We start from the raw sequence: 14249 nt of genomic DNA, 5'->3' as shown, positions 1-14249 counted from the left end.
ATTATTAACAAAGCATCAATCCTGACCGGATGTAATCACCCCCTGAAGGCACCAGATTTACTAATTAGGTGCCTTGCAAAAAGCTTATTCACAACTTCTAGATTAATTGCGGGAGATCAATTGCTCGTTAACAGAGACACTGCTTCCCTTCCCTGGCTAATAAAGTGTCACTTGCCGGGACCCCAAGTACCATGGAGTCCAGTGCTCTTGTCTCTGTGGCCAGAGCACCCAGGCACTGCCCATCACCTCTGAAGCAGGCCCCTCTGGACTGAGAGAGGGACAGGCTCACCACGTGGTTCGTGTTTGTTGACTTACACACAGCAGCACAGAAGCCACTTCCCAGGTATGTGGCTGTGCCCCAAGTCCCTGCGGCAGATGGCTGGTCCTGAGTATGCAGTGGGAAGTGAGAGAGAGGCCACTGCCACTCAGCTGCAGCTCTGGAAGCTGTAACTCCACCTGCCCCACAGGGCAAAGGCTTTGCACCTGTCACCAAACGGAACATCATGGACTCCCTGGGCACACCGAGCACTGGACACTCAAAGCTTCCGTAAGTCTTTTAATGACACCTAGGGTGACCAGGAAGGAGTACTGGTGTGGCACTGTAGGATAAGCAATGGACCTCAAGGTCAGAAGTTCAAACTCATTAGCCGCTCCTTGGACTCAACAACACTTAACCACAAAGGATAAGCAGAGAAGGAGCCCTGGTGATGTAGTGGGTTATATATTGGGCTGCTAGCTACAAGGTCAGCAGTTCTAATCCACCAGCCGCTCCACAGGTGAAAGAGAAGGTTTTCTGCTGCTTTAAGGATTAACAGCCTTGGAAACCCACCATATGGTCACTATGAGTTGGAACCAGTGGGCTAGGGTAACCAGGGAGTTTCTGTGCAGTGTAAACAGTTAATGTACTCTGAGGCACCTTGGAAGAAAGACCTGGCTATCTACTTCTGAAAGTTCAACTTTGAAATCCCTGTGGAGCACAGCTCTCCTCTGACACAATGGGGTATCCATGGGTCAGAATTGGTTCAACAGCGGCCAATGAGGTCAACCAGAGAATTCCTTACCCAAGCCAGGACACTTGAGACAAGGCAGGGGGCTGATTCATGCCAACAGCAGGACACTGTCCCAGACCAAGCAGGACATGATCATTTTCATCTCTCCATTCCTCTAGGCTCCTGATTCCTGCTCCTAGATAAAGAATGAGCCCCAGTTCTGTGGTCCCCTCAGGCCACTGTCCCTGTGGCCATCAGTTAGCACTCTGGGTCCTGGTCAGCAGCCCTCAGACTCCGCATCCATCCTTCCTGGTGCACACCGTCTCCCCAGGCCGGCCACAGTGCCCAGCACACAGGATTTGCCTCACGAGTGTGTTTATTACTTAGCAGTCCTCCTGGTAACCCTGTGTGTGTCAGAATAGCTGAGCTCCACAGGGCCTTCAACAGCTAATTTTTAATTTATTTTTATTGTATTTTAAGTAGAAACTAGGCCTTGCTTCTGAGCTGCCTCTGGGTGGTCTCAAACCGCCAACCTTTGGATTAGCAGCCGAGCTCGTTAACCATTTACATCACCCAGAGACTACTGGGTTCTAACCTTCGGAACCCATGACTCCCATAGCCCTATTGTCACCTGAACAGGTGTCTGCCCAGCTGTAGCAGAGTCTACAGGACACTCATGGTCAAAGGAACACGCCCAGGCCCACAGCCCAAGCTGCACACATGGATGTGCTCAGCATAGCATATCCACACAGACAGAGGACACTCATTGGGCGTCACCTCAGTCCTGCAGAAATCTGCCACCTCAGTTCTGCAGCACTCTCTGCCCCGCCCCTCCTGCAAAGCACTGGCCACTTCACAGCCCCCTGGTGGTCCTCTATGATTTGAGTGTAGAGTTCTTGGGCCTTTCTGCCCTTCCCCATCACTGCTCCACACCTCCAGGGCAGAGCATCGAAGGCTGTGAGGAGATGAGTAGGAACATTAGAGGAGTGGGAGAGTCAGTAGCTGCAGCTCACCACAACCATCAGCATTCAGCTCAGTGTGGAGGACTTTTCTGAAGCAAATATAATCAAGATTCAAAGTTCAATGTAAACAGGACCCCTAGAACCCAGAGAGGCCCTTTCCTCCATTTTGCTTCTGGAATCCACCCATGTATCCCACCGACATGTGCTTGGAGCTTTGGAGAGCCTGGCACTGTGTTAGATGCCGAGGAAGACGGAAAGATGAATAATGCATGGCCCTAGCCTGCAACAAGCTCACAGTCTACCCGGCAGAAAAGATGTATTCGTACAGAGCTTAACACAAAGTAGGACATGATAAAGCCCACGAAAGTGATCTAGGCAGAGCTGGAGAGACTGCTTCCAGAAGGACCCTCAGTGAGCTTGGAGGAGGTGGCATTTGAGGGGGTTTGAACCCTAGGTAGGATTCAGAACTAGGAAACCCAGGGGCCACTTGGACGGAAGTGAAGGTCATTTGAAGGGAGTTGTGTACCCACCCTTTCTCCATCCATCAACTGCCCTGCCCCAGGCTGTCTATAATTCATCCATTAGAGAAGGAAAAATCAATATTAACCAACATAAATTTAAACCCAGGAAGGGACCAGTCAGGGTGTAGGCCGGGTCTGAGCAGAGTGACTCCGTGGGCATCAGGGGCAGCCTGGACACAGTAGGCCTGGGAATGCTCAGGAGACAGAGGGCCTGGACCCCACTGGGCCCTGCTTAATGTGAACAACCTTATCCCTCTCCCACAGTGTCATCCGCAGGGAGCACGGGGACCCCCTCATTGAGGAGCTCAATCCTGGTGATGCCTTGGAGCCTGAGGGCCGGGGCACAGGTGAGGAACTTTGGGACCCTGCCCAGGCCCTAGGGTAAGGGCAGGAGGGGTGGGGCAGTGACCCCTCACCAAGGGGCAGAATGTAAGAAGAGCAGAGATGGGCTCCCCTAAGGAGCTGCCAGTCATGAAGTAAATTGGTCCCTTTTCTGATCTCAAGGCTGCTAGGAATATGGGATCCTGGGCATGGCTCTCTGGTAATGCCAGGGGGTGGGGGAGGTGGGAAGGAATGAGCCCCTTCTGGTTCTGAGCTGGCCTGCAGTCTCACCTGGCCACCTGGGCACCCAGCTTGGACTAGTAGTCACAAGACCCAGTTCTGCCATTGCCTTGCTTCATGCGGTCGTGAAAAAGTGCCTTCATCTTCTGGATATGGTTCTCCATGTCCATAAAGTGGGAATCATTATATCTGCCCTCTTCAAGGGCCTCCTAGGCAGGAGTGAAATCTCATTATTACAGGAGGCGTGGTGACAGACTTCGACGGAGATGGGATGCTGGACCTCATCTTGTCCCACGGAGAGTCCATGGCTCAGCCACTGTCCGTCTTCCGGGGGAATCAGGTGCGATGTAGTTGAGGGTGGACAGGGCCATGGAAATGTGGAAATCTCCAGGGTCTCATGGCAGCAAGTCAACCCCCGCATAGCACAGGAAAGCTCCCGGGAGGAGCCCCTGGACCCCCTACCCTCCATTGCTACTTCTCCTAAAGCTGTTTTCCCTTAGTCTACCAGCTTGTGCTCCCTCCCTTCCTGCCAGCCCGTCTGGTCTATCTGCTGAGCTCACCTCCCTTGTCCAGCTTCCTTGTCCTCTCTCCTTCCTCTGCCCATTTCTTCTCTCCCGATTTTCCCTCCCCTTTGCCTCTCCCTCACTGCTTTCCCTGACCCCACACACCTGCCTTTGGCCTCCCCACAGGGCTTCAGCAACAACTGGCTTCGAGTGGTGCCAAGGACGCGGTTTGGGGCCTTCGCCAGGGGGGCCAAGGTGGTGCTCTACACCAAGAAGAGCGGTGCCCACCTGAGGATCATCGACGGGGGCTCAGGTTACCTGTGTGAAATGGAGCCTGTGGCACACTTTGGCTTGGGTGAGTGGGGACCATAGTGGCAGGGGGTGGGGTGGTTGCTGAGTGGTTCAGGGAACCACGGCTCGAGGAACCACTATATGTGATCACCTGTGGCCAACACCAGCCCTTGTAGGCCATCCCTGCTGGGAAGTAAACTGCAGCTCAAGGTGAGAAAACCTAGTTGCTGCTGGTCAACTCCAACTCACCACATCACCACACTTGTCAGAGTAGAACTACTTTTCAATGGCTGGTTTATCAGAAGTAGATCTTCAGGCCTTTTTTCCAAACCTCCTCTGCGTGGACTTGAACCTCCAATGTTTGGGTTAGCAGTCGAGTGTGTTAAGTTTTTACCTTGCCCATGGACTAAAGCTCCAGATGAAGGGAACAGGAAGTACTAGCTGCCCCGCTCCTTATCAAAGTCATACTAGTTCACTCTTCACACACTGCCCATCCTACAACCCATTCATTCAACCAGCTGTTTCCCTGACCTCTTGGAGACGGACTCAGTGGTTAAATGTCTCACCAAACCCCTGGTGTTTTCCCTTGGACGGAAGGTTTGGGGAAGCCATCCATTCTCAATTGTTGTCTGTTATTAAGTGCCGTCAAGTCAGTTCCGACCCATAGCAACCCTGTATAACATTTCCAAGGAGCAGCTGGTAAGCTTGAACTGCTGACCTCACAGTTCAGATAGGGGGCAAAAATTGGCTCTTGTGAGAGAAAGGAAAAAAATCTTTTTTTTTTTTTTAATATTGTATGTGTGAACAGATATACAGTATGTCTGTGGTATTAATGAGAAATCACTACACACTTATTTGTTGTCATGTTGTTGTTAAGTGCCATAAAGTTGATTTCAACTCATAGTGACCCTGTGTGGGGTTTCCAGAGCTGTAAATCTTTGTGGAAGCAGAAAGTCTCATCTTTCTCCTGTGGAGTGGAAAGTGGGCTCGAATCACCAATGTTGTGATTAGTAGCCCAGTGCTTACCCTACAGAACGAAAATAAAAAATCATGACAATACCAAATGCCAGCAAGGATGTGGAGAAACTGGAGCTTTCATAACTTCCTGGTGGGAATGAAAAATGATACAGCCCATCTGGAAAGCCATTTGACAGTTTCTCTAAACAAAAAAAGGAAAAAGGAACAAACAAACAAAAACCAAACATATTGCTGACATCTGACCCAGCAATTACACACAGACATTTGTTCTTGTTATTAGGTGCTATCGAGTCAATTTCTATTTGTAACAACCCAGCGTGACAGAGGAAAACTGCCCCATGGAGTTTTCTAGACTGTAGTCTCTAAAGAAGCAAATCAAGAGATCTTTTCTCTTGGCTCAGCTGCTCGTGGATTCAAACCACCAACCTTTTGTGTAGCAGCTGAACGTTGAGGAACACTTGCTGTTGTTGTTATGTGCCGTGGAGTTGGTTCCGACTCATTGCGACCCTGTACAAGGTTTCCGAGGCTGTAAATCTTTACGGGAGCAGAAAGCCTCATCTTTCTCCCATGGAACAGCAGGTAGTTTCGAACTGCTGACCTTGCGGTTCACAGCCCGATTCGTAACCACTACGCTACCAGAGCTCCTTTGAGGAACACTAGGGGTAGCCAAGTGTGTCTTTGCTAAACTCCTGTGACACCAGCGCTCCTTCCTGGGCATTTATCTCATACAAATGAAACTTACAGCAGCTTCATTCATAACAGCCTGAAAATGGGACTAACTAGAGTGGTCCACAGTAGATGACCAGTTAAGCCAACTGTGGTGTATCTGTACCACAGAATAATAACCAGCAAGAGAAAGGAAGAAACTGTTGGTACACAACTATTTGGTTGGATTTCAAGAGCATCATGGGTGAAAAAGCCCAACTCAGAAGACCACATACTGTTTAATTCTATTTGTCTAATAATGTTTTCAAAATGCTAAAATTGTAGCGATGGGAAACAGATTAGTGGTTGCCAGGGGCTAGAGATTGTCGGAGGGAGAGGTGGAGCCGCCTGCAGGAGATCTTCGCGGTGATGGGACAGCTCTGGATCTTGGTTACATGAATCGACGCTTGTGCTTTAATGACACAGAACAAAATACACACAGTGCACCAATGTCAAGTGTCCTGGTTCCGATATTATATGATAGTTAGGTAAGACAACCAGTGGGGAAGAGCTAGTGAAGGATATATGGAATTTCTCTCTGTTATCCTTGCAACTTTCTGTCAATCTATAATTATTTCAAAATAGTAAGGTTTTTTAAAAAATTCATGAGGTGGGAAGACTAGGAGAATGTCTAAAAAGACTTTGAAGGAACTTGATAAGGGAAAAAACATTGAGGAACACTGGGGATAGCCAAGAGTGTCTTTGCTAAAACACAGTGATTAAGGATACATCCTAGGTTCAAAACTAGACACCTTCCCCCAAGTACTAACACCTCATGAGGTGATATTAATATTAAAAGAATAGACAATATGGTCTCAAATTAACAAAAATGTATGTTAATATTATACACATATCATATGTGCATAGGAAAAAGAAAATGCAGCCAAGTGTGAACAGTGATGAATCCAGGAATTCACTGCCTTGCAGATGTGATACCAAGCACTTTGCTCTTGTTATCTTACTGAAGCCCCTTACTGACACCATGAGGTGGGCATTATTGCCCCCACTTTACAAATGGGAAAATTGAGGATCAGAAAATTTTAAAAACCTGCCCCAGGTCACATGCTAGAGCCAGGGTTCAAACTCAGGCCTGACTGAGTACATGATTTTTATTTTCTTCCATATAGTTGTGTGTATGTATAAGTATGTGCGGTGTGAATACATAATATTTATCTCATCAGAAAAAGAATCAATAAATATTTAGGGGCTCAGCTGGGTTATGTCGCATGCTGTTCAGCAATTTCGCCCTGGATGGGTTGGTCTGCACTGGGGGTGTCTGTTATTTCTGAGACAGCCATTCTTTATACCAGCCTTAACGATACAAGATGACTGTTAAAACACAGTCCTCTAAAAGAGCAGTTGTTGTTAGGTAACATAGAGTCAGTTCCGACTCATAGCGACACCAGGTACAACAAAACGAAACACTGCCCTATCCCATGGCATCCTCACAATAGTTAAGCTTCAGCCCACTGTTGCTGCTAATGTACCAGTCCATCTCATTGGGGATCTTCCTCTTTTTTGCTCCACTTTACCAAGCCGTGCTATCCTTCCTCCAATTCTGATACCGCATTCTTCATAAAATCTAGCTTCTTGGATTATTTGCTCAACATACAGATTGAATAACTATGGTGAAAGAATACAACCCTGGCACACATCTTTCCTGATTTTAAACCATTCAGTATCCCCTTGTTATGTTTGAACAACTGCCTCTTGGTCTACATACAGGTTCCTCTTGAGACAATTAAGTGTTCTAGAATACCTATTCTTCACAATGTTACCCATAGCTTGTCATGATCTACAGTCAAAAGTTTTTGCATAGTCAATAGAACAGAGGTAAATATATTTCTGGTATTCTCTGCTTTCAGCCGAGATTCACCTAATGTCAACAATGATAGCCCTCATTCCACGTCCTCTCCTGAATCCCGCTTGAAACCTCTGGTAGTTCCCTGTCATTGTACTGTTGCAGCCATTCTTGAGTCATCTTCAGCAAATTTTTACTTGCATGTGATATTAATGATCTAGTTCTATGATGTATGCATTCCATTGGGTCACCTCTCTTTGGAATGGGCATAAATATGGATCTCTTCCAGTCAGTTGGCCAGGTAGCTGTCGTCCACATTTCTTGGCATACATGAGTGAGCATCTCCAGTACTGCATTAGTTGGTTGAAAGATTTCAATTTGTATTCCATCAATTCCTGGTGCCTTGTTCTTTGCCAATGTCTTCAGTGCTCCTTGGACGTTTTCCTTCAGTATCATTGGCTCTTTGATCATATGCTACCTCTTGAAATGGATGAACATCAACCATTTCTTTTTGGTTGTGATTCTGTATTCCTTCCATCTTCTTTTGATGCTTTCTGCACCATTCAATATTTTGTGCATGTTGTTGTTGTGAAGTGCCATCAAGTCAGTTCTGACCCATAGCAACCCTGTATAGGGTTTCCAAGGAACAGCTGATGAGCTTGAACCACCAACCTTGCAGTTCAAACGGCTTTGCAGTTAAGCGCATTAACCCACAGCGCCGCATTTTGCACATAGAATCATTCAATACTGCAAGTCAAGGCTGGAATATTTTCTTCAGTTCTTTCAGTTTGATAAATGCTAAACTCCAGGTCTTTGCACGTTTCATTATAATATTTGATGTTGTCTTTTCTAACTGACCTTTGACATTTTCTGTTCAGCTTTTTTACCTCCTTATATCTTCCTTTCACTTTAGCATCTCTAGGCTAGAGAACAATTCAGTCTCTTCAAACATCCATTATGGACTTTTCTTTCTTTCTTGTCTTCTTAATGGCCTTTTGCTTTCTTCCTGTATAGTTCTTGATGTCATCCCACAACTTTTTGGGTCTTTAGTCATTAGTGACTAATGCATCAAATCTGTTCTTGAGATGGTGCCTAAATTCAGGTGGGATACGTTCAAGATCATATTTTGGCTCTTGTGTACTTGTTTTCATTTTATAAAGCTTCAGCCTGAAATTGCATAAGAACAATTGATGGTCTATTCCATAATCTGCCCCTGGCCTTGTTTTGACTGATGATGTGGAGCTTTTCCACTGTCCCTTCCCACAGATATAGTCAATTTGATTTCTGTGTATTCCATCTGGTAAGGTCCATGTGTATAGCTATCTTTTATGCTATTTTTAAAAGGTATTGCAATGACATGTCATTCATTGGTCTTGCAAAATTCCGTCATGGGATCTCCAGCATCATTTCTGTCACCAAGGCCATATTTTCCAACTACTGATCCTTATTCTTTGTTTCCAACCTCCACATTCCAATCTCCAGTAATTATCAATACACCTTGATGGCATGTTTGTTCAATTTAACACTATAGAAGTTGGTAGACTTCTTCAGTTTCATCATCACTGGTTTTAGTGGTTGCTGCATACATATGAATAGTAGTGCTATAAACTGGTCTTCCTGGTAGACATATGGAGAGTGTCTTCTTACTGACAGCGTTGTATTTCAAGATACACCTTGAAATGTTCTTTTTGATATGACTGTAATGTCATTCCTCTTCATTTTGTCCTTCCTGGCATAGTAAAACATGATTGCCAGATTTTAAATGGCCAATACCAGTCCATTTCAACTCACTAATGCCTAGGATGTTGATTTTTATGCATTCCATTTCATTTTTAACAACTTCTAATTTTCCTAGATTTATACTTTGTGCATTCCATGTTCTGATTATTAATGGATGTTTACAGCTGTTTCTCCTTATTTTAAGCTGTTCCCTATGAGCAAATGAAGGTCCTGAAAGCTTTAGTCCATTCACATCATCATGTTCAATTCAACTTTGAGGAGGCAGATCATCCCTGATCGTACTCTGACTTCCAATCTGAGGGGCTCATCTTCTGGCACTATACCTGACAATTTTCTGCTGCTATTTATATGGTTTTTCAATGGCTACATTCAGAAGTAATCCACCTCTCCTTCTTCCTAGTCTGTCTTAGTCTGGAAGCTCAGCTGAAACCTGTCCACCACGGATGACCCTGCTGGTATTTAGAATACTGGTGGCATAGCTTCAATACCACAGCAACACACAAGCCACCACTGTATGACAAACTGACAGACAAGTGATGGAAAATAGCAGTAGCTGACATTTATTGAACAATTGGTATGTGCTATGCCCTGATCTAAGCGCTCTCCATAAGATATCTCATTTGATTCTCCTACAATGCAATGATTTAGGTATTACAACATCCATTTTACAGGTCAGGAAATTAAGACTGAAGTTAAGGTGCTCCAAATCACACATTTAGAAAGGAGAAAGCTGAGTTTGAACCCCAATGGCTTGGGCACCATGGCCTGAGTTCCAGACCTTGGTGATTCACCATCTCCCTTGGCTGCTCCATCTGGAGCCAGCCAGGGTCCTTCTGCTTGCCTCTTTCTCTTTGGGCATCCACATTCCCTTACCAGTGGACCCAAGGAGACCTAGAGAGTGAGGCCATCCAAGCACCACAGTGATCACCATAGTGTAGGTAGGATGTTTACCCAGGTAACTGATTGGACATCAGTCCCCAACCCATTGTAAAGCCAACCTAGTTACCACTGAGTCACTTTTGACTCATGGCAACCCATGTATGTCAGAGTAGAACTGGGTCCCATAAGGTTTCCAATGGCTGATTTGGAGGAAAGAGACCAACAGGCCTTTCTTCTGAGGTACTTCTGGGTGGACTCAAACCCCGTTGTCTAGTAGAGAAAATTGAGGCTTGGAGACTTGACTGGAGTCACAAAACATACGTGCTAGGCCAGTGCTGGGGTTGCTGCTCCTCCCCATGCCCCTTGGACTGCCTCTGCTGTTTCCAGGTGTGTGTTGTAGGCCTTCCTGGGTTTCTTCTCTGGCTACAGTCTGCCTCTGGCAGAAGAGCAGTCCTGCTTCCTTAACTGGGCAGCTCGTGGCCACTTGATGAGACTAGGGCCCCCAGATCACCTGTGCCCTTAAGCCTGCCTGCCTGCCATGCCCCGACGTACAGACACTATCCCTGCTGGGAAGTCTCTCACTGTTCTGCAAAGCCACTGATTTGTTCTTGATCTAAAACTGCTCCAGGGGTCCCTTGCAGGTTTCACTCCCAGAGACACTCTCTGAAGGCTGCTCTTGGGGACAGGCCCTATGCGTCAGCATCAGCACAGGGTCTGAGCACCTCAGAAGATGGCAAGGCCAGCAAATCTGGGACACAGTAAGAGTGGGCAGGTTCATTTCCTATGGCTCCATGGCCCCTTACAGCCCCTTAGGAGTTCTTTCATGGAGAAAGCATGGCACAGGTCTTTCTGATTGACGGAGGAGCCTGCAATGAGATGTGGGGATAGAAGGAAAGATGGATCTGAGAAAGCAGGCAGGAGACAGACAGACAAAGAGAGCCAGAAAGACAGGAGAGAGATACAGATAAGATGAAGAAGGAACCCCCTGCTCTCCAGGCTCACAGTCCAGCAGAGGAGACAGATGGACACAGTTATTTTGACACAAGGTAGATTTAGAGACCCGGCCATCCTGATCCAGTGGCCAGGAGAGGATGGGGTTAGAGAAGTTAGTTCTGCTCCCATACAGCTGTCTCCAGGGAGTGGGACCACAATGAGGCCTGGTAGGGTGGTAGGAACGTAGAAGGCCTGGGTGGGGCCTGGGGAGAACTGTATTCAGAATGCCCCAGGAATGGAAATGGTCTGATGGGAGCAGGGCCTGGAAAGGGAGGCCAGAGACTAACTCTCCAGGCCCCCAGAGCCAGGCTAGAGAGGGCAGGTGGGAGGGCGGGGTGGGGGTGGCAGGGAGAGGGAGTCCCGGAGACACTGATGAGTAAAAAATCTTTGCCATTGGTGATATTACTTTCTGGGGAAAGAAGAAACATATAACACATGATGGGCATAATACATCAGTAACTAGATCTAATGTTAGAAGGTGTTAAGTTTTGTAGTAAAAACAGGGTAATGGGATTAGGGACAACATGGAAGGAAAGGAGCAGGTAGCAATTTCAAACCACTGGTCCTGACATAAGTAAAACTACGTCTCTTTGTTTTCATTATTATTACCTTTTATTCTCAGTGTCTTTATAGATAATAACACTCGATATCTGAGAATGAAATCTGAGAATGATAACATCAGCAAATTACCAGTTGTAACACTATCATATTACTAACGATAAGGGGGAATAGGGGAAAAGTCCTAAATGTGGTTTATCGTAACTCAGATACATCATAAATCAGAGGCTATCAGGCCTGGCCTGGTCACAGGTCCTTGTTTTTTAATATGCTTTTGTTACATGACGTATGAGTATACACCGGTATATTTACAGATTCACACTATTTGGAATATTTCTTAACAAAAATGTTCTGTACTCTTCCTGTTTTGGAGCTTGCTTTGTTCTCTTTCAAATGTACCCTGGTCATCATTCCTCTGGTTCTCCTTTAGCGTTACATAAGTACAGCACTGGGTAGCAGCATTCTCTAATTTACCTAGCAAGTCCTCTCCTGATGGGCAGTTAGATTGTTCCCAGGTCTGACTGGTTTGTTTTGTGTGTGGAGGCGGAGAGGAGCCCAACGTGAATCCTAGACAGACATGCACCCGAGCTTCAGCAGGACCAGCAGGACGGAGGTCTGGCAACGGGGCGGAGGTGTGAGTGCTCCAGGGTGCCCTAGGCAATTGCGTGGCTGCACCCTGCCTCCTCCCAACTTTGTAACCAGGTGTGGTGAGAATACACCTGTACCTGGACACCTACCGGTGTGAGTGAACGCGTGCATCTCTCTGCCTACGTCCTGACATCTGCCCGGGGTCACACTTGCATTCAGCGTATGGCCTCTCTTGAGAGCACCTCCTAGCGGTGCCTCTGAGCACGCCAGGTTTTGCTGATCAACACAGAAGCCGCAGTCAAGAAATCAAACAACGTGTTGCATTAGGAAAATCTGTGGCACAAGACTTTTTTAAAGTGTTGAAGAGCAAAGATGTCAGCTTGAGGACTAAGGTACGCCTGACCTAAGCCATGGTATTTTCAATAACCTCATATGCATGTGAAAGTTGGACAATAAATATGGAAGACCTTAGAAGAAATGATGCTTTTGAGTTATGGTGTTGGAGGAGAATATTGAAAGTGCCATGGGCTACCCAGAGAACCAAAAAATCTGTGTTGGAAGAATTGCAGCCAGAGTGCTCCTTGGAGGCCAGGACGGCCAAACTTTGTCTCTCATACTTAGAACGTATTGTCAGGAGGGACCAGTCGCTGGAGAAGGATCTCATATTTGGTAAGGTGGAGGGTCAGAGAAAAAAAGGAAGATCCCCAGCGAGATGGATTGGCAAAGTGGCGGCATCAATAGGCTCAAGCATGACAACAATAGTGAGGTTGGCCCAGGATCGGGCAGTGTCTCATTCTGCTGTGCATAAGGTCGCTATGAGTCGGCACCGACTCGATGGCACCTAACAATAACGGTGGGGTCACAAAAGGATCAGACATCGTACCACGGGTAGCAGAGCGTTGTTGTTGTTGTTGTAAAGTGCCATCGAGTCGGTTCCAACCCATAGTGACCCTGTATAGGGTTTCCAAGGAGCGGCTGGTAAACTTGAACCGCCAACCTTGTTGTTCAAGCTGACATTGCAGTCAGGTATATTAGCCCACAGCGCCACATTGGGCTGCATCAAATCACACAATACAGCTCAGAATTTAAGGGCGGTTTGATCTTTGGAGGTTTTCCAGAGGGCCCCACTCTCTTATCAGAGCACCTGACTTTCACCTTGTAGAATGGCCCTTCTGGGAGAGTCGGCTCCCACTGCACCCTGAGTGTTCTGGGAAGCCCCTGGCCCAAGTTCCATAGCCTCTCTCCACCAAGGCCTTTCCCTGAGTCTTCTAGCTGCTGCATGACCACTAGGCTCGTGCATAAGCATTTCTGCTGAAAGCCCTTGCTGAGTTCCCCTACAGCATCCCAATACTGGGAACCCACTGCCCAGTCCCTGCACACTCACCCTGCATATCCCTCATCCTGGCTCTCCATTTTCTAACAGGATGAGGCATTTCACTATTAAACCCAACAGTAAAACCAAGCACCAATAATCTACAATAATCTATTTGCTCTCCAGCTAGGCCAGCTGACCACAGGCCTGGACAGTGGACCCCTTCCCCCCGCCTCCCTTTCAGCTCATTGTTTGCTAGTGACTCAGAGCCGCCTCCAAGCCGGCTGGTGCTCATTTAGGGAAGGAAAATTCAGTGGCCCACATAAAAACTGCTTTATTAAAGTGCAAAGATATTCCGCCAACTGTATTCCCACCATCTGTTTCCCTTGTAATTCTTCTGAAAAGCGCAATTCTCTGCACCTCCTTTGTCCTTTAAAAGCTGCCGGAGCACACACTTCTGCTCCTGACCTCATGTCTGCTGGGTAATGTGAGGGCAGGGCCTCCTCTCCTCATGCCTCCCTCCTCCCACAGACGGCAGGTGGGTCCGTTTAAAGGCTGCCACCATGCACTATCTGGGAGCCTGGGACAGGGAACAGCCGGCCTTGAGCACAGCAGACCTGGTTCCAGGCCAAGCTCAGACACTTACTCGTCAGTCACGTCTCACCCAGCCTCAGTGTATACATCTACAGGATGGGGCTAAAACACTCACCTCATAGAATTGTTGCAAGGAGTAGAGTCTGCCACACCTGTGAAGGCTGCAAAATACTTCCACTGTCTCCAGCCCCCATCTAATACGTCATCTCCCGTCTGCTTCACCCACTCTGAACTTCTTGATCTTCAAACATACCACCACCTCTGGCCCTGGGTG

At 47.1% G+C, this 14249-nt stretch overlaps 1 protein-coding gene across 1 annotated transcript in view; it reads left to right on the top strand.

Moving 5' to 3' along the window:
• CRTAC1 (cartilage acidic protein 1) overlaps positions 1 to 14249 on the top strand; it is a 173745-nt gene that overhangs the window by 149117 nt on the left and 10379 nt on the right. Inside the window, exons 9-11 of the mRNA XM_006831226.1 lie at positions 2737 to 2819; positions 3273 to 3373; positions 3723 to 3891. Of these exons, the coding sequence (XP_006831289.1) occupies positions 2737 to 2819; positions 3273 to 3373; positions 3723 to 3891 (353 nt within the window). The remainder of the gene's footprint in view (positions 1 to 2736; positions 2820 to 3272; positions 3374 to 3722; positions 3892 to 14249) is intronic.

The sequence above is a fragment of the Chrysochloris asiatica genome, unplaced genomic scaffold (genome assembly GCF_000296735.1).
Source record: "Chrysochloris asiatica unplaced genomic scaffold, ChrAsi1.0 scaffold00003, whole genome shotgun sequence".
Classification (NCBI taxonomy): Eukaryota; Metazoa; Chordata; class Mammalia; order Afrosoricida; family Chrysochloridae; genus Chrysochloris; species Chrysochloris asiatica.
This window is presented reverse-complemented; position numbering and strand designations above follow the sequence as displayed.